Source organism: Salvelinus namaycush, chromosome 36, assembly GCF_016432855.1.
Source record: "Salvelinus namaycush isolate Seneca chromosome 36, SaNama_1.0, whole genome shotgun sequence".
NCBI classification, from domain to species: domain Eukaryota; kingdom Metazoa; phylum Chordata; class Actinopteri; order Salmoniformes; family Salmonidae; genus Salvelinus; species Salvelinus namaycush.
Window position 1 is genome coordinate 21637281 of NC_052342.1, and position 21720 is coordinate 21659000.

Here is a 21720-nt window from a genome sequence, read left to right on the forward strand (position 1 = left end):
GCTGATTTTGAAAATGCTTTTGATAAAGTACGACTGGAGTTTATATACAAATGCCTAGAATATTTCCATTTTGGGGAATCTCTTATAAAATGGGTTAAAGTTATGTATAGTAACCCTAAGTGTTAAAAAGTAAATAATGGCTACATCTCAGAAAGTTTTAAACTATCTAGAGGAGTAAAACAAGGTTGTCCACTATCTGCATATCTATTTTTATTGCCATTGAAATGTTAGCTGTTAAAACTAGATCAAACAATAATATTAAGGGATTAGAAATCCGTGCCTTAAAAACTAAGGTGTCATTGTACGCTGATGATTCATGTTTTCTTTTAAAACCACAATTAGAATCTCTCCACGGCCTTATAGAGGATCTAGATACTTTTGGTATCCTCACTGAGTTAAAACCAAATTATGATAAGTGTACCATATTACGTATTGGATCACAAAAAAAAGCACATTTTACATTACTGTGTAGTTTACCAATTAAATGGTCTGACGGAGATGTGGACATATTCGGTATACAAATCCCAAAAGAAAGAAATGATCTCACTTCAATAAATTTTTATAGAAAGTTAGCAAAAATAGATAAGATCTTGCTACCATAGAAAGGAAAATACCTGTCTATTTGTGGAAAAACCACCCTGATTAACAATTTAGTCATATCACAGTTTACCTATTTGCTTATGGTTTTGCCTAAACCTAGTGACTTGCTTTTTAAATTATATGAACAAAAAATATTCCATTTCATTTGGAATGACAAGCCAGACAAAATTAAAAAGGCCTATTTATATGACGAATATGAATTCGGAGGGCAAAAATTATTAAATATTAACCTATCTGGGATATGTGGGACTAGCGTCATACCGGCCAACATCCAGTGAAAATGCAGAGCGCCAAATTCAAATAAATTACTATAAAATGTAACTTTCATGAAATCACACATGCAATACACCAAATTAAAGCTACACTTGTTGTGAATCCAGCCAATGTGTCAGATTTCAAAAAGGCTTTACGGCGAAAGCAAATGATGCTATTATCTGAGGATAGCACCCCAGCAAATAAACACAGACAATCCTATTTCAACCCTCCAGGCACGACACAAAACGCAGAAATAAAGATATAATTCATGCCTTACCTTTGACAAGCTTCTTCTGTTGGCACTCCAATATGTCCCATAAACATCACAAATGGTCCTTTTGTTCGATTAATTCCGTCGATATACATCCAAAATGTCCATTTGTTTGGCGCGTTTAATCCAGAAAAACACCGGTTCCAACTCGCGCAACGTGACTACAAAATATCTCATAAGTTACCTGTAAGCTTTGTCCAAACATTTCAAACTACTTCGTAATACAACTTTAGGTATTTTTTTACGTAAATAATAGATCAAATTTAAAACGGGATAATCTGTGTTCAATACCGGAGGAAAACAAAGTGTAGCGAGCTTTCAGGTCACGCGCCTCTAACAAAGAGTACACTTCTCTCTACCCTCATTCTGAACAGTGCTACTTCTTCATTTCTCAAAGGAAAAACCTCAACCAATTTCTAAAGACTGTTGACATCCAGTGAAAGCGATAGGAACTGCAAGAAGGTCCCTTAGAAATCTGGATTCCCAATGAAAACCATTGAAAGAGAAAAAAATCCTAATGGTTTGTCCTCGGGGAAGCCAAATAAGTTATGTTATGCTCACAGACATGATTCAAACAATTTTAGAAACTTCAGAGTGTTTTCTATCCAAATCTACTAATAATATGTATATCTTAGCTTCTGGGCCTGAGTAGCAGGCAGTTTACTTTGGACACGCTTTTCATCCGGACGTGAAAACACTGCCACCTATCCCAGAGAAGTTAAAGCATTAGACCTCTCACTAAAGGCATCAATCATACAAAAGTTATACTTAAATCCAAACTGGTTCTCTAGTAAATTGGTAGGAATGTCTCATCCTATGTTCAAGAATGGCCTTTTTCCCTTTATTCAGATTACACCTGCTCACTTTCGGTTGATTGAAAAGGAAATAATCTCCAAAATATTGTTATTTTTTAAACAAGTCTTAGAAAGTTGGTTGCAATCCACCTGAAAAGACAGAACAAATAATACAACAAATATTGTGGTTGAACTCAAATATACTAATTGATAAAAAAAAACGTATTTTTCGAAGACATTTTTTAAAAAGGTATAATTTTAGTGAATGTTATCATAAATAGGACTGGTGGAGTTACGTCACACATGCAGCTAACACAGACATATGGAAATGTCTACTCTACCCAAAATTACAACCAACTATTTGCAGCATTACCACAAAAATGGAAGAGGCAAGTAGAAGGGGAAAAAAGTAAGGAACTTATATTAAAGAACATAAATGATTAAAGAAAAGTGTGATAAATAAAAACATATACCAATTTGATTTAAGAACCAAAAAACTGACAGCTGTGCCATATAAATTGCAAAATAGTTGGGAAGAGATTTTCGATGTACCCATTCCATGGCACATGATTTATGAATTGATACGCAAAACAATGCCGGATTCAAAACTTCAAATTTTTCAATTTAAATTACTATACAAAATTCTTGCAACCAATAGAATGTGATATATATGGGGGATACAATATTCCCAGCTCTGCAGATTCTGCTGTGAGGAGGCAGAGTCATTAGATCATTTATTTTGGTATTGTCCATATGTAGCTCGTTTTTGGTCACAGGTCCAGGAATGGCTGAAGAATTGCAACATTTGCCTAGAACTAACGCTGCAGATAGCAATACTGGCGTGATTTGAAAAGCTATAGTCAATCAATCAATAATATAATGATTATTTTAGCAAAAAATGTTTATTTTTAATTTACAATCTGTAGAAGCTATGAGAATAGAAAGGTTCAGTACTTTTGTCAAGCATCACAGCACAGTTGAAAAATATATGGCAAATAGAAATCCAAAATGGATGATGTTGAGAGATAGATGGGAGGGGTTGAATGGAGCTGAAGGGTGGGACTAATAACAAGATAACCAATGTAAAACATACAGGGTCTGTAAAATGTATATAGGTTCAGAAATTTTGTGAAATAGCACAGTTACAAATAGAAATCCAACTGGATGGACATCAGAAATAGAGGAAGGACTAAAAACAAACCAAATGTACCTATTGTAAAATAGATTGTGTCTGTAAAATGTGTATAAGATGTAAAAACTGAAGGTAGAAGCCTAAGTGTTATTATTTAGTTTACTCCAATTGGGGGAAGGGTGGTAGGGTTTGCGGGGAATAATAAAGGTATTTTCAAAAAAAAAGTAGGTATGTTTATACTGTATAGGTATGTGTATGTATATACAGTGGGGAGAACAAGTATTTGATACACTGCTGATTTTTCAGGTTTTCCTACTTACAAAGCATGTAGAGGTCTGTCATTTTTATCATAGGTACACTTCAACTGTGAGAGGCGGAATCTAAAACAAAAATCCAGAAAATCACATTGTATGGTTTTTAAGTAATTAATTTGCATTTTATTGAATTTTTGTTTTAGATTCCGTCTCTCACAGTTGAAGTGTACCTCTGATAAAAAATTACAGACCTCTACATGCTTTGTAAGTAGGAAAACCTTCAAAATCGGCAGTGTATCAAATACTTGTTCTCCCCACTGTATGTGTATATTTATGCATATGTGTATGTATATGGGTATATTTACTAAAAAATATATATTTGGGATTGGAAATGATGCAGACAATTACATTGATGGAAGCAACAATCTTTCCACAATATTAAGCTGATCCACCCCTTGGAAAATAAAGAAAAAAAATACTTACATCTTATGATTCCACAGGAAGAGGGTACTAGGATAATAAACCCTTATTTCTCACTTCAGGGGATCTGACCTGACCTGACCTCAACCCCTACTTTGCCTAATCCACAGATGTCCATCTGCTTCCCCTATAGCAATCCTGTGATCTCCTCCCGTCCACCCAACACATTCCAAAGCCATCTGTCTTTCTACGGAGACCCACTACCTCCTGACATTAAACCCATTCTCTTCGATTTCGTATTCACTATGCGTCTGATCTATCACGTCTTTAATATCTCAATGTTCAAAGTTTACCCCGAATATAACAAACCTTATGACTTTTTAACCTCTGACACCAACTCCTTTTACAGGAAGGGACCCTTGCAATAGTGACCCCACTCCCCCAGTGGGGTCAAAGGCTACAATCCCTGAGGGAGGGTCTGGGAGAGTTCCCGTGGTGATCCTGGTGTGTCTCTGTGTTCTACTGCTGGGCTTGGCTATCACTCTGGGAGTCCTCTGTGAGTATAGAAACATTTTACTGAACCCTGACCCTTTTACACTACTGAACCCTTTTACACTACTGAACCCTTTTACACTACTGAACCCTTTTACACTACTGAACCCTTTTACACTACTGAACCCTTTTACACTACTGAACCATTTTACACTACTGAACCATTTTACCCTACTGAACCCTTTTACACTACTGAACCCTTTTACACTACTGAACCCTTTTACACTACTGAACCCTTTTACATTACTGAACCCTTTTACACTACTGAACCATTTTATACTACTGAACCCTTTTACACTACTGAACCCTTTTACATTATTGAACCCTTTTACATTACTGAACCCTTTTACACTACTGAACCCTTTTACACTACTGAACTGAGCTGGACTGGTTATGCATCCACCATAGTTGCTGGCCTGGAACTCTGCTGAAAATGAAAAACAACCCTCCATCTTGTCTCCCTGTCTCTGTTCCAGATGCTTCCAACATGACTAGTCTTCAAGCTGAAGGGGCTCGCTTTGCCCAGATGAAAGGGAATCTAACAGGTGAGAATATCAATGATCCAGACGTCTTTACCATGATCAACCCATTATAAAAAATATTGCAGAGAATCCTTCATATAAATCATTAAGATGCATTTTGCCTATGGGGGACTGGCTCAGATTAAAATACTGCAGTTTCACTGTAATAGATAAATAAAATATTGTTTCATTTTAATAGGACTATGGTTAGATAATAGGTCATTCTAGCTTGGACAAGGTTTACTTACTTACTTTATGGTTAGATATGTAAATAAATTCATGTTATTCCTCCATATTATTTACTCTTTCATAACAGGAAATCTGCATGAACTACAAGACAGCTATAAGAGACTACAGAATGAGACCCACATCATAACAGGTAGGTAGTCTAGAACAGGACTCAACTGAACTACAAGACAGCTATAAGAGACTACAGAATGAGACCCTCATCATAACAGGTAGGTAGTCTAGAACAGGAATCAACTGAACTACAAGACAGCTATAAGAGACTACAGAATGAGACCCTCATCATAACAGGTAGGTAGTCTAGAACAGGACTCAACTGAACTACAAGACAGCTATAAGAGACTACAGAATGAGACCCACATCATAACAGGTAGGTAGTATAGAACAGGACTCAACTGAACTACAAGACAGCTATAAGAGACTACAGAATGAGACCCTCATCATAACAGGTAGGTAGTCTAGAACAGGACTCAACTGAACTACAAGACAGCTATAAGAGACTACAGAATGAGACCCACATCATAACAGGTAGGTAGTCTAGAACAGGACTCAACTGAACTACAAGACAGCTATAAGAGACTACAGAATGAGACCCTCATCATAACAGGTAGGTAGTCTAGAACAGGACTCAACTGAACTACAAGACAGCTATAAGAGACTACAGAATGAGACCCTCATCATAACAGGTAGGTAGTCTAGAACAAGACTCAACTGAACTACAAGACAGCTATAAGAGACTACAGAATGAGACCCTCATCATAACAGGTAGGTAGTCTAGAACAGGACTCAACTGAACTACAAGACAGCTATAAGAGACTACAGAATGAGACCCACATCATAACAGGTAGGTAGTCTAGAACAGGACTCAACTGAACTACAAGACAGCTATAAGAGACTACAGAATGAGACCCACATCATAACAGGTAGGTAGTCTAGAACAGGACTCAACTGAACTATAAGACAGCTATAAGAGACTACAGAATAAGACCCTCATCATAACAGGTAGGTAGTCTAGAACAGGACTCAACTGAACTACAAGACAGCTATAAGAGACTACAGAATGAGACCCACATCATAACAGGTAGGTAGTCTAGAACAGGACTCAACTGAACTACAAGACAGCTATAAGAGACTACAGAATGAGACCCACATCATAACAGGTAGGTAGTCTAGAACAGGACTCAACTGAACTACAAGACAGCTATAAGAGACTACAGAATGAGACCCACATCATAACAGGTAGGTAGTCTAGAACAGGACTCAACTGAACTACAAGACAGCTATAAGAGACTACAGAATGAGACCCTCATCATAACAGGTAGGTAGTCTAGAACAAGACTCAACTGAACTACAAGACAGCTATAAGAGACTACAGAATGAGACCCTCATCATAACAGGTAGGTATAGAACAGGACTCAACTGAACTACAAGACAGCTATAAGAGACTACAGAATGAGACCCACATCATAACAGGTAGGTAGTCTAGAACAGGACTCAACTGAACTACAAGACAGCTATAAGAGACTACAGAATGAGACCCACATCATAACAGGTAGGTAGTCTAGAACAGGACTCAACTGAACTACAAGACAGCTATAAGAGACTACAGAATGAGACCCACATCATAACAGGTAGGTAGTCTAGAACAGGACTCAACTGAACTACAAGACAGCTATAAGAGACTACAGAATGAGACCCCCATCATAACAGGTAGGTAGTATAGAACAGGACTCAACTGAACTACAAGACAGCTATAAGAGACTACAGAATGAGACCCTCATCATAACAGGTAGGTAGTCTAGAACAGGACTCAACTGAACTACAAGACAGCTATAAGAGACTACAGAATGAGACCCTCATCATAACAGGTAGGTAGTCTAGAACAGGACTCAACTGAACTACAAGACAGCTATAAGAGACTACAGAATGAGACCCTCATCATAACAGGTAGGTAGTATAGAACAGGACTCAACTGAACTACAAGACAGCTATAAGAGACTACAGAATGAGACCCTCATCATAACAGGTAGGTAGTCTAGAACAGGACTCAACTGAACTACAAGACAGCTATAAGAGACTACAGAATGAGACCCTCATCATAACAGGTAGGTAGTCTAGAACAGGACTCAACTGAACTACAAGACAGCTATAAGAGACTACAAAATGAGACCCACATCATAACAGGTAGGTAGTCTAGAACAGGACTCAACTGAACTACAAGACAGCTATAAGAGACTACAGAATGAGACCCTCATCATAACAGGTAGGTATAGAACAGGACTCAACTGAACTACAAGACAGCTATAAGAGACTACAGAATGAGACCCACATCATAACAGGTAGGTAGTCTAGAACAGGACTCAACTGAACTACAAGACAGCTATAAGAGACTACAGAATGAGACCCTCATCATAACAGGTAGGTAGTCTAGAACAGGAATCAACTGAACTACAAGACAGCTATAAGAGACTACAGAATGAGACCCTCATCATAACAGGTAGGTAGTCTAGAACAGGACTCAACTGAACTACAAGACAGCTATAAGAGACTACAGAATGAGACCCTCATCATAACAGGTAGGTAGTCTAGAACAGGACTCAACTGAACTACAAGACAGCTATAAGAGACTACAGAATGAGACCCTCATCATAACAGGTAGGTAGTCTAGAACAGGACTCAACTGAACTACAAGACAGCTATAAGAGACTACAGAATGAGACCCTCATCATAACAGGTAGGTAGTCTAGAACAAGACTCAACTGAACTACAAGACAGCTATAAGAGACTACAGAATGAGACCCTCATCATAACAGGTAGGTAGTCTAGAACAGGACTCAACTGAACTACAAGACAGCTATAAGAGACTACAGAATGAGACCCTCATCATAACAGGTAGGTAGTCTAGAACAGGACTCAACTGAACTACAAGACAGCTATAAGAGACTACAGAATGAGACCCACATCATAACAGGTAGGTAGTCTAGAACAGGACTCAACTGAACTACAAGACAGCTATAAGAGACTACAGAATGAGACCCTCATCATAACAGGTAGGTAGTCTAGAACAGGACTCAACTGAACTACAAGACAGCTATAAGAGACTACAGAATGAGACCCTCATCATAACAGGTAGGTAGTCTAGAACAAGACTCAACTGAACTACAAGACAGCTATAAGAGACTACAGAATGAGACCCTCATCATAACAGGTAGGTAGTCTAGAACAGGACTCAACTGAACTACAAGACAGCTATAAGAGACTACAGAATGAGACCCTCATCATAACAGGTAGGTAGTCTAGAACAGGACTCAACTGAACTACAAGACAGCTATAAGAGACTACAGAATGAGACCCACATCATAACAGGTAGGTAGTCTAGAACAGGACTCAACTGAACTACAAGACAGCTATAAGAGACTACAGAATGAGACCCACATCATAACAGGTAGGTAGTCTAGAACAGGACTCAACTGAACTACAAGACAGCTATAAGAGACTACAGAATGAGACCCTCATCATAACAGGTAGGTATAGAACAGGACTCAACTGAACTACAAGACAGCTATAAGAGACTACAGAATGAGACCCACATCATAACAGGTAGGTAGTCTAGAACAGGACTCAACTGAACTACAAGACAGCTATAAGAGACTACAGAATGAGACCCCCATCATAACAGGTAGGTAGTATAGAACAGGACTCAACTGAACTACAAGACAGCTATAAGAGACTACAGAATGAGACCCTCATCATAACAGGTAGGTAGTCTAGAACAGGACTCAACTGAACTACAAGACAGCTATAAGAGACTACAGAATGAGACCCTCATCATAACAGGTAGGTAGTCTAGAACAGGACTCAACTGATCTACAAGACAGCTATAAGAGACTACAGAATGAGACCCTCATCATAACAGGTAGGTAGTCTAGAACAGGACTCAACTGAACTACAAGACAGCTATAAGAGACTACAAAATGAGACCCACATCATAACAGGTAGGTAGTCTAGAACAGGACTCAACTGAACTACAAGACAGCTATAAGAGACTACAGAATGAGACCCTCATCATAACAGGTAGGTATAGAACAGGACTCAACTGAACTACAAGACAGCTATAAGAGACTACAGAATGAGACCCACATCATAACAGGTAGGTAGTCTAGAACAGGACTCAACTGAACTACAAGACAGCTATAAGAGACTACAGAATGAGACCCTCATCATAACAGGTAGGTAGTCTAGAACAGGACTCAACTGAACTACAAGACAGCTATAAGAGACTACAGAATGAGACCCTCATCATAACAGGTAGGTAGTCTAGAACAGGACTCAACTGAACTACAAGACAGCTATAAGAGACTACAGAATAGACCCACATCATAACAGGTAGGTAGTCTAGAACAGGACTCAACTGAACTACAAGACAGCTATAAGAGACTACAGAATGAGACCCTCATCATAACAGGTAGGTAGTCTAGAACAGGACTCAACTGAACTACAAGACAGCTATAAGAGACTACAGAATGAGACCCTCATCATAACAGGTAGGTAGTCTAGAACAGGACTCAACTGAACTACAAGACAGCTATAAGAGACTACAGAATGAGACCCACATCATAACAGGTAGGTAGTCTAGAACAAGACTCAACTGAACTACAAGACAGCTATAAGAGACTACAGAATGAGACCCACATCATAACAGGTAGGTAGTCTAGAACAGGACTCAACTGAACTACAAGACAGCTATAAGAGACTACAGAATGAGACCCACATCATAACAGGTAGGTAGTATAGAACAGGACTCAACTGAACTACAAGACAGCTATAAGAGACTACAGAATGAGACCCTCATCATAACAGGTAGGTAGTCTAGAACAGGACTCAACTGAACTGCAAGACAGCTATAAGAGACTACAGAATGAGACCCACATCATAACAGGTAGGTAGTCTAGAACAGGACTCAACTGAACTACAAGACAGCTATAAGAGACTACAGAATGAGACCCACATCATAACAGGTAGGTAGTCTAGAACAGGACTCAACTGAACTACAAGACAGCTATAAGAGACTACAGAATGAGACCCACATCATAACAGGTAGGTAGTCTAGAACAGGACTCAACTGAACTACAAGACAGCTATAAGAGACTACAGAATGAGACCCACATCATAACAGGTAGGTAGTCTAGAACAGGACTCAACTGAACTACAAGACAGCTATAAGAGACTACAGAATGAGACCCTCATCATAACAGGTAGGTAGTCTAGAACAGGACTCAACTGAACTACAAGACAGCTATAAGAGACTACAGAATGAGACCCTCATCATAACAGGTAGGTAGTCTAGAACAGGACTCAACTGAACTACAAGACAGCTATAAGAGACTACAGAATGAGACCCTCATCATAACAGGTAGGTATAGAACAGGACTCAACTGAACTACAAGACAGCTATAAGAGACTACAGAATAAGACCCTCATCATAACAGGTAGGTAGTATAGAACAGGACTCAACGGAACTACAAGACAGCTATAAGAGACTACAGAATGAGACCCTCATCATAACAGGTAGGTAGTCTAGAACAGGACTCAACTGAACTACAAGACAGCTATAAGAGACTACAGAATGAGACCCTCATCATAACAGGTAGGTAGTATAGAACAGGACTCAACTGAACTACAAGACAGCTATAAGAGACTACAGAATGAGACCCTCATCATAACAGGTAGGTAGTCTAGAACAGGACTCAACTGAACTACAAGACAGCTATAAGAGACTACAGAATGAGACCCTCATCATAACAGGTAGGTAGTCTAGAACAGGACTCAACTGAACTACAAGACAGCTATAAGAGACTACAGAATGAGACCCACATCATAACAGGTAGGTAGTCTAGAACAAGACTCAACTGAACTACAAGACAGCTATAAGAGACTACAGAATGAGACCCACATCATAACAGGTAGGTAGTCTAGAACAGGACTCAACTGAACTACAAGACAGCTATAAGAGACTACAGAATGAGACCCACATCATAACAGGTAGGTAGTATAGAACAGGACTCAACTGAACTACAAGACAGCTATAAGAGACTACAGAATGAGACCCTCATCATAACAGGTAGGTAGTCTAGAACAGGACTCAACTGAACTGCAAGACAGCTATAAGAGACTACAGAATGAGACCCACATCATAACAGGTAGGTAGTCTAGAACAGGACTCAACTGAACTACAAGACAGCTATAAGAGACTACAGAATGAGACCCACATCATAACAGGTAGGTAGTCTAGAACAGGACTCAACTGAACTACAAGACAGCTATAAGAGACTACAGAATGAGACCCACATCATAACAGGTAGGTAGTCTAGAACAGGACTCAACTGAACTACAAGACAGCTATAAGAGACTACAGAATGAGACCCACATCATAACAGGTAGGTAGTCTAGAACAGGACTCAACTGAACTACAAGACAGCTATAAGAGACTACAGAATGAGACCCTCATCATAACAGGTAGGTAGTCTAGAACAGGACTCAACTGAACTACAAGACAGCTATAAGAGACTACAGAATGAGACCCTCATCATAACAGGTAGGTAGTCTAGAACAGGACTCAACTGAACTACAAGACAGCTATAAGAGACTACAGAATGAGACCCTCATCATAACAGGTAGGTATAGAACAGGACTCAACTGAACTACAAGACAGCTATAAGAGACTACAGAATGAGACCCACATCATAACAGGTAGGTAGTCTAGAACAGGACTCAACTGAACTACAAGACAGCTATAAGAGACTACAGAATGAGACCCTCATCATAACAGGTAGGTAGTCTAGAACAGGACTCAACTGAACTACAAGACAGCTATAAGAGACTACAGAATGAGACCCACATCATAACAGGTAGGTAGTATAGAACAGGACTCAACTGAACTACAAGACAGCTATAAGAGACTACAGAATGAGACCCTCATCATAACAGGTAGGTAGTATAGAACAGGACTCAACTGAACTACAAGACAGCTATAAGAGACTACAGAATGAGACCCTCATCATAACAGGTAGGTAGTCTAGAACAGGACTCAACTGAACTACAAGACAGCTATAAGAGACTACAGAATGAGACCCTCATCATAACAGGTAGGTAGTCTAGAACAGGACTCAACTGAACTACAAGACAGCTATAAGAGACTACAGAATGAGACCCTCATCATAACAGGTAGGTAGTCTAGAACAGGACTCAACTGAACTACAAGACAGCTATAAGAGACTACAGAATGAGACCCACATCATAACAGGTAGGTAGTCTAGAACAGGACTCAACTGAACTACAAGACAGCTATAAGAGACTACAGAATGAGACCCACATCATAACAGGTAGGTAGTCTAGAACAGGACTCAACTGAACTACAAGACAGCTATAAGAGACTACAGAATGAGACCCACATCATAACAGGTAGGTAGTCTAGAACAGGACTCAACTGAACTACAAGACAGCTATAAGAGACTACAGAATGAGACCCACATCATAACAGGTAGGTAGTCTAGAACAGGACTCAACTGAACTACAAGACAGCTATAAGAGACTACAGAATGAGACCCACATCATAACAGGTAGGTAGTCTAGAACAGGACTCAACTGAACTACAAGACAGCTATAAGAGACTACAGAATGAGACCCTCATCATAACAGGTAGGTAGTCTAGAACAGGACTCAACTGAACTACAAGACAGCTATAAGAGACTACAGAATGAGACCCTCATCATAACAGGTAGGTAGTCTAGAACAGGACTCAACTGAACTACAAGACAGCTATAAGAGACTACAGAATGAGACCCTCATCATAACAGGTAGGTAGTCTAGAACAGGACTCAACTGAACTACAAGACAGCTATAAGAGACTACAGAATGAGACCCTCATCATAACAGGTAGGTAGTCTAGAACAGGACTCAACTGAACTACAAGACAGCTATAAGAGACTACAGAATGAGACCCTCATCATAACAGGTAGGTAGTCTAGAACAGGACTCAACTGAACTACAAGACAGCTATAAGAGACTACAGAATGAGACCCTCATCATAACAGGTAGGTAGTCTAGAACAGGACTCAACTGAACTACAAGACAGCTATAAGAGACTACAGAATGAGACCCACATCATAACAGGTAGGTAGTCTAGAACAGGACTCAACTGAACTACAAGACAGCTATAAGAGACTACAGAATGAGACCCACATCATAACAGGTAGGTAGTCTAGAACAGGACTCAACTGAACTACAAGACAGCTATAAGAGACTACAGAATGAGACCCACATCATAACAGGTAGGTAGTCTAGAACAGGACTCAACTGAACTACAAGACAGCTATAAGAGACTACAGAATGAGACCCACATCATAACAGGTAGGTAGTCTAGAACAGGACTCAACTGAACTACAAGACAGCTATAAGAGACTACAGAATGAGACCCACATCATAACAGGTAGGTAGTCTAGAACAGGACTCAACTGAACTACAAGACAGCTATAAGAGACTACAGAATGAGACCCTCATCATAACAGGTAGGTAGTCTAGAACAGGACTCAACTGAACTACAAGACAGCTATAAGAGACTACAGAATGAGACCCTCATCATAACAGGTAGGTAGTCTAGAACAGGACTCAACTGAACTACAAGACAGCTATAAGAGACTACAGAATGAGACCCTCATCATAACAGGTAGGTAGTATAGAACAGGACTCAACTGAACTACAAGACAGCTATAAGAGACTACAGAATGAGACCCTCATCATAACAGGTAGGTAGTCTAGAACAGGACTCAACTGAACTACAAGACAGCTATAAGAGACTACAGAATGAGACCCACATCATAACAGGTAGGTAGTCTAGAACAGGACTCAACTGAACTACAAGACAGCTATAAGAGACTACAGAATGAGACCCACATCATAACAGGTAGGTAGTCTAGAACAGGACTCAACTGAACTACAAGACAGCTATAAGAGACTACAGAATGAGACCCTCATCATAACAGGTAGGTAGTCTAGAACAGGACTCAACTGAACTACAAGACAGCTATAAGAGACTACAGAATGAGACCCTCATCATAACAGGTAGGTAGTCTAGAACAGGACTCAACTGAACTACAAGACAGCTATAAGAGACTACAGAATGAGACCCTCATCATAACAGGTAGGTAGTCTAGAACAGGACTCAACTGAACTACAAGACAGCTATAAGAGACTACAGAATGAGACCCTCATCATAACAGGTAGGTAGTCTAGAACAGGACTCAACTGAACTACAAGACAGCTATAAGAGACTACAGAATGAGACCCTCATCATAACAGGTAGGTATAGAACAGGACTCAACTGAACTACAAGACAGCTATAAGAGACTACAGAATGAGACCCACATCATAACAGGTAGGTAGTCTAGAACAAGACTCAACTGAACTACAAGACAGCTATAAGAGACTACAGAATGAGACCCTCATCATAACAGGTAGGTAGTCTAGAACAGGACTCAACTGAACTACAAGACAGCTATAAGAGACTACAGAATGAGACCCTCATCATAACAGGTAGGTAGTCTAGAACAGGACTCAACTGAACTACAAGACAGCTATAAGAGACTACAGAATGAGACCCACATCATAACAGGTAGGTAGTCTAGAACAGGACTCAACTGAACTACAAGACAGCTATAAGAGACTACAGAATGAGACCCACATCATAACAGGTAGGTAGTCTAGAACAGGACTCAACTGAACTACAAGACAGCTATAAGAGACTACAGAATGAGACCCACATCATAACAGGTAGGTAGTCTAGAACAGGACTCAACTGAACTACAAGACAGCTATAAGAGACTACAGAATGAGACCCACATCATAACAGGTAGGTAGTCTAGAACAGGACTCAACTGAACTACAAGACAGCTATAAGAGACTACAGAATGAGACCCTCATCATAACAGGTAGGTATAGAACAGGACTCAACTGAACTACAAGACAGCTATAAGAGACTACAGAATGAGACCCACATCATAACAGGTAGGTAGTCTAGAACAGGACTCAACTGAACTACAAGACAGCTATAAGAGACTACAGAATGAGACCCACATCATAACAGGTAGGTAGTCTAGAACAGGACTCAACTGAACTACAAGACAGCTATAAGGGACTACAGAATGAGATCCTCATCATAACAGGTAGGTAGTCTAGAACAGGACTCAACTGAACTACAAGACAGCTATAAGAGACTACAGAATGAGACCCTCATCATAACAGGTAGGTAGTCTAGAACAGGACTCAACTGAACTACAAGACAGCTATAAGAGACTATAGAATGAGACCCTCATCATAACAGGTAGGTAGTCTAGAACAGGACTCAACTGAACTACAAGACAGCTATAAGAGACTACAGAATGAGACCCTCATCATAACAGGTAGGTATAGAACAGGACTCAACTGAACTACAAGACAGCTATAAGAGACTACAGAATGAGACCCACATCATAACAGGTAGGTAGTCTAGAACAGGACTCAACTGAACTACAAGACAGCTATAAGAGACTACAGAATGAGACCCACATCATAACAGGTAGGTAGTCTAGAACAGGACTCAACTGAACTACAAGACAGCTATAAGAGACTACAGAATGAGACCCACATCATAACAGGTAGGTAGTCTAGAACAGGACTCAACTGAACTACAAGACAGCTATAAGAGACTACAGAATGAGACCCACATCATAACAGGTAGGTAGTATAGAACAGGACTCAACTGAACTACAAGACAGCTATAAGAGACTACAGAATAAGACCCTCATCATAACAGGTAGGTAGTCTAGAACAGGACTCAACTGAACTACAAGACAGCTTTAAGAGACTACAGAATGAGACCCTCATCATAACAGGTAGGTAGTCTAGAACAGGACTCAACTGAACTACAAGACAGCTATAAGAGACTACAGAATGAGACCCTCATCATAACAGGTAGGTAGTCTAGAACAGGACTCAACTGAACTACAAGACAGCTATAAGAGACTACAGAATGAGACCCTCATCATAACAGGTAGGTAGTCTAGAACAGGAATCAACTGAACGGGGACTGACTGGCCACAATGCTCCTATTCATATCATATATTCATTAATTATTAATGTGAAGTTTAAAAGTGGAAGTTGAACCCAATTTAACTCAAACTTCTCATTTCAGTACAAAGTTCCATGTTATCAAGGTTAGGATTACATTTACAGTAGTATTGCTTCCCCAAAACATATTATTTGAATATTGTATATGCTACCATTGTAATGTGTATGAGGAAGCAAAGGGGTTTTAGTTGACTAGGAAAGACTTCTGGCCCTAATGGAAACCTAGTCATATCAGTGTGGTGAAGTGTATTGGAAAGTCATTTTGTGTAAGGACCCACGCTGGAGACGAGCAGCAGGTACGGGGAGTTGACATTTAATTAGGAACAGACAAAGAACAAGACAGGAACAGCGTCAGCACACAGATACACAACGACAAACCACTATCAATGCAGCAGCGGGGAACAGAGATGGGGAAATGACAAATATAGGGGAGGTAATAAACATGTGATTGAGTCCAGGTGAGTCCAATAACACGTTGATGCGCGTGACGGGGAAAGGCAGGTGTTCGTACTGATGGTGGCAGGAGTGGGTAATGCTGGGGAGCCTGACGCCTTTGAGCACCAGGGAGGGGGAGCGGGGGCAGGCGTGACAATTTTGTACTTCAAATGTTTTGTTCGTCAAATACATACCTTTGTAATATGGCCTTAAGTCAACAGTTATTTTATAATAAAGGAAAATATATTCAAAAAATATATGTATATATTTTGATTCGATTAACACTTTTTTGTTACTACCTGATTCCATATGTGTTTTTTCAAAGTTTTAATGTCTTTACTATTATTCTACAATGTAGAATATAGTAAAAATGTATGAAAAACCCTTGAATGAGTAGGTGTGTCCAAACATTTGACTGGTACTGTACATATTTTAAATAATATATACACTACCGTTCAAAAGTTTGGGGTCACTTAGAAATGTCCTTGTTTTTAAAAGAAAAGCAACTTTTTTGTCCATTAAAATAACATCAAATTGATCAGAAATACAGTGTAGACATTGTTAATTTTGTAAATGACTATTGTAGCTGGAAATGAAAGATTTTTTATGGAATATCTATATAGGCGTACAGAGGCCCATTGTCAGCAACCATCACTCCTGTGTTCCAATGGCACGTTGTGTTAGTTAGTCCAAGTTTATAATTTTAAAAGTCTAGTTGATCATTAGAAAACCCTTTTGCAATTATGTTAGCACAGCTGAAACTGTTGTCTTGATTAAAGAAGCAATAAAACCTGCCTTCTTTAGACTAGTTGAGTATCTGGAGCATCAGCCTTTGTGGGTTCGATTACAGCCTCAAAATGGCCAGAAACAAAGCCCTTTCTTCTGAAACTCGTCAGTCTATTCCTGTTCAGAGAAATGAAGGCTATTCCATGCGAGAAATTGCCAAGAAACCGAAGATCTCGTACAATGCTGTGTACTACTCCCTTCACAGAACAGCGCAAACTGGCTCTAACCAGGATAGAAAGAGGAGTGGGAGGCCCCGGTGCCCAACTGAGCAAGAGGACAAGTACATTAGAGTGTCTAGTGTGAGAAACAGACGCCTCACAAGTCCTAAACTGTCAGCTTCATTAAATAGTACCCGCAAAACACATCAACAGTGAAGAGGCGACTCCGGGATGCTGGCCTTCTAGGCAGAGTTGCAAAGAAAGAGCCATATCTCAGACTGGCCAATAAAAATAAAAGATTAAGATGGGAAAAATATTCTAATAAGATATCAATCTATTCTGTTCTCAGTCCAGAGAGAGCTGTTATCCTCAGAGCTACAAGACTGTAATGCCAACCTTACTAGGGTCAAAGATCTCCTGGCAACCATCCAAGGTTAGTTCTATCCTCCTCCCATGCATGAGAGTACAAAAGTGGATGCCTCATGGACATTTATAATATACCATATATTGTAGTACTGAATATTATACTGTATTATATTGTACTTATATTATTATGCTGTATTTACTGGATATACATATAAATATAGGATATACTGTAGTACTGAATATTCTACTGTATTATACTGTATATCCTGGATATACATATAAATATAGTATATACTGTCGTACTGTAAGTCATCAAATACAAATGGCATCTCATTGTCTCTTGTCTCCTTGTCTTCTGGTGTGTTCTTGTCTCTCCTCTCTCTCTTCTAGGGAATCAGAAGTGATGTATCACAGGATATAGAAGTGAAAGTTATCACATTTCAATTATGTTATCTCTTCTCTCTTCTAGGGAATCAGAAGAGATGTAATACCAGTCAGCTGTGTTCTCCTGGCTGGGAGTTCCACAATGGATCATGCTACTACTTCTCTAAAGACAAACTGACCTGGGAACAGAGTCAGTACGCCTGCATCCACGATGGAGGACACCTGGTCATCATAGAGAGTCGGCAGGAGCAGGTAAGATTGGAGGTGCAGTAATGAATTGCTACTTGACTCTCAAATAAAGTGCAGACTTCAGGTTAGGACACAGTATTGTGTGGTAAATAAGCCAAAAGATTAAGCAGACTTGCAAATATGGAGATTTACAGTTAGCTGGTGTTCTAAAGTGTTTCCATTCCCCTTTAAAATTTGAGTTAAAGATCCAGCTGTAGTTTTAATTATCTAGATCTAATATTTGAAAGATATTCTACTGGTGTGTCTCTTTCTGCATCATCTCAGTCTATTGTTTGACTAACATAAGTTGTCTCCTTCATAGGAGTTTATAATAGAAAAAATTGTGAGAAGCACTGATCTTGGTAACAGCCCCTGGATTGGACTGACAGACAAGAAGCAAGAGGGAGTGTGGGTCTGGATGGACAATACAACTCTAGATGACAGCATCAAGTAAGGACATACAACATAACACGTACAACACACACATGCACACACACATTTACACACATTTGTACACTCAAGTACACAATAACACATTCCCACGTAACCATATAATAATAGTCTATATAGTTTTGTAAGCCATGTGTTTCCTTCTGTGAACACATACAGTAGCTTGCGAAACTATTCACTCCCCTTGTCATTTTTCCTATTTTGTTGCATTACAACCTGGAATTAAAATATATTTTTGGGGAGTTTGTATCATTTGATTTACACAACATGCCTACCACTTTGAAGATGCAAAATATTTTTTATTGTGAAACAAACAAGAAATAACACAGAACACTAAACTTTAGTGTAACTATTCACCCCCCCCCCCCCCCCCCCCCCCCCAAGTCAATACTTTGTAGAGCTAACTTTTGCAGCAATTACAGCTTCAAGTCTTGTGGGGTATGTCTCTATAAACTTGGCACATCTAGCCACTAGGATTTTTGCCCATTCTTCAAGGCAAAACTGCTTCAGCTCCTTCAAGTTGGATGGGTTCTGCTGGTGTACAGCAATCTTTAAGTCATACCACAGATTCTCGATTGGATTTAGGTCTGGGCTTTGACTAGGCCATTCCAAGACATTTAAATGTTTCCCCTTAAACCACTCGAGTGTTGCTTTAGCAGTATGCTTAGGGTCAATGTCCTGCTGGAAGGTGAACCTCCGTACCAGTCTCAAGTCTCTGGAAGACTGAAACAGGTTTCCCTCAATTTCCCTGTATTTAGCGCCATCCATCATTCCTTCAATTCTGGCTAGTTTCCCTGTCCCTGCAGATGAAAAACATGGTGTTCTCGGAGTGATGCGAGGTGTTGTGTTTGTGCCAGACATAGCGTTTTCCTTGATTGCCAAAAAGCAACATTTTTGTCTCATCTGACCAGAGTACCTTCTTCCATATGTTTGGGGAGTCTCCCACATGCCTTTTGGCGAACACCAAACGTGTTTGCTTATTAATTTCTTTAAACAATGGGTTTTTTCTGACCACTCTTCCGTAAAGCCCAGGTCTGTGGAGTGTACAGCTTAAAGTGGTCCTATGGACAGATACTCCAATCTCCGCTGTGGAGCTTTGCAGCTCCTTCAGGGTTATCTTTGGTCTCTTTGTTGCCTCTCTGATTAATGCCTGGTCCATGAGTTTTGGTGGACAGCCCTCTCTTGGCGGGTTTGTTGTTGTGCCATATTCTTTCTATTTTTTAATAATGGATTTAATGGTGCTCCGTGAGATGTTCAAAGTTTCAGATGTTTTTTTATTACCCAACCCTGATCTGTAGTTCTCCACAACTTTGTCCCTGTTTGGAGAGCTCCTTGGTCTTCAAGGAGCTGATTGCTTGGTGGTGCCGCTTGCTTAGTGGTGTTGCAGACTCTTAGAATCTTTCATAACAGGTGTATATATATATATACTGAGACCATGTGACACTTAGATTGCACACAGGTGGACTTTATTTAACTAGTTATGTGACTTCTGAACGTAATTGATTGCACCAGATCTTATTTAGGGGCTTCATAGAAAAGGGGGTGAATACATATGCACGCACCACTTTCCGTTTTTTTTAAATATGTTGTTGTTGTTTAAAAATAAATAAATAATAATCACTTCACCAATTTGGACTATTTTGTGTATGTCCATTACATGAAGTCCAAATAAAAATCTAGTTAAATGACAACAAAATAGGAAAAACGCCAAGGCGGATGAATACTTTTGCAAGGCACTGTACAGTATGGAGTAATGGTTTCCCTCCTCCCTGTTCTAGGTTCTGGGACCCAAACACTGAAACATTTTCAACCCGTCCAGAACCAAATGACTGGGACCCAGGTGAAGACTGTGCCCGAATGGGTCAAAGATGTTCCAGTCGAAACAGATGTTGGTTTGACTTTGCATGTGACCAACCATGTAGGAGAATTTGTGAGAGTCGTGCAGTCTGTGAGAGACCTGCAGCCACTTCATAGTGCTGCCAAATGGAATGTATTGAATTAGTAACCAGCACAAGGTACTGCATTGTTGGGCAGTATAAAGGGCCAGTTTCCCAGACACAGATTAAACCTAGTCCTGGACTAAGAAGCATATTCAATAGATTCTCCATTCAAAGTGTTTCTTAGTCCAGGACTAGGGATTAATATGTGTCCAGGAAACCGACCTGAAATGTCTCATTTGGATTCATGGAGAGTACTAGCCATACAATGAATATACCAAGCACTGGAGTTGCACCCCCCCATCCCCCCTTTTGCCCTCAGAACAGCCTCAATTCATCAGGATGTGGACTCTACAAGGTGTCGAAAGCGTTCCACAGGGATGTTGGCCCATGTTGACTACAAAGCTTCCCAAAGTTGTGTCAAGTTGGCTGGATGTCCATTGGGTGGTGGACCATTGTTAATACAAACAAGAAAAAAAACAGCAGCTTTGCATTTCCTGACACAATCCAGTGTGCCTGGCACGTACTACCATACCCTGTTAAAAGACACTTAAACATTTTGTCTTGCCCATTCACCCTCTGAATGGCACACATAAACAATCCATGTCTCAATTTTCTCAAGGCTTAAAAATCCTTCTTTAACCTGTCTCCTCCTCTTTATCTACACTAAATGAAGTGGTTTTACGAAGTGACATCAAAAAGAAATCATAGAGTTGCAAAGAAAAAAAACATATCTCAGACTTGCCAATTAAAAATAAAAGATTAAAA

The 21720-nt window shown here is 39.7% G+C and overlaps 1 protein-coding gene across 1 annotated transcript in view; it reads left to right on the forward strand.

Annotated features, from left to right (window-relative positions):
* The window catches only part of LOC120030477 (asialoglycoprotein receptor 1-like), a 33178-nt gene extending 11871 nt beyond the window's left edge, over window positions 1–21307 (forward strand). Inside the window, exons 3-10 of the mRNA XM_038975890.1 lie at window positions 4136–4282; window positions 4755–4823; window positions 5116–5145; window positions 13893–13928; window positions 17937–18020; window positions 18423–18589; window positions 18888–19015; window positions 20794–21307. Of these exons, the coding sequence (XP_038831818.1) occupies window positions 4136–4282; window positions 4755–4823; window positions 5116–5145; window positions 13893–13928; window positions 17937–18020; window positions 18423–18589; window positions 18888–19015; window positions 20794–20989 (857 nt within the window). The 3' untranslated portion in view covers window positions 20990–21307. The remainder of the gene's footprint in view (window positions 1–4135; window positions 4283–4754; window positions 4824–5115; window positions 5146–13892; window positions 13929–17936; window positions 18021–18422; window positions 18590–18887; window positions 19016–20793) is intronic.
* Window positions 21308–21720: the final 413 nt, after the last annotated feature.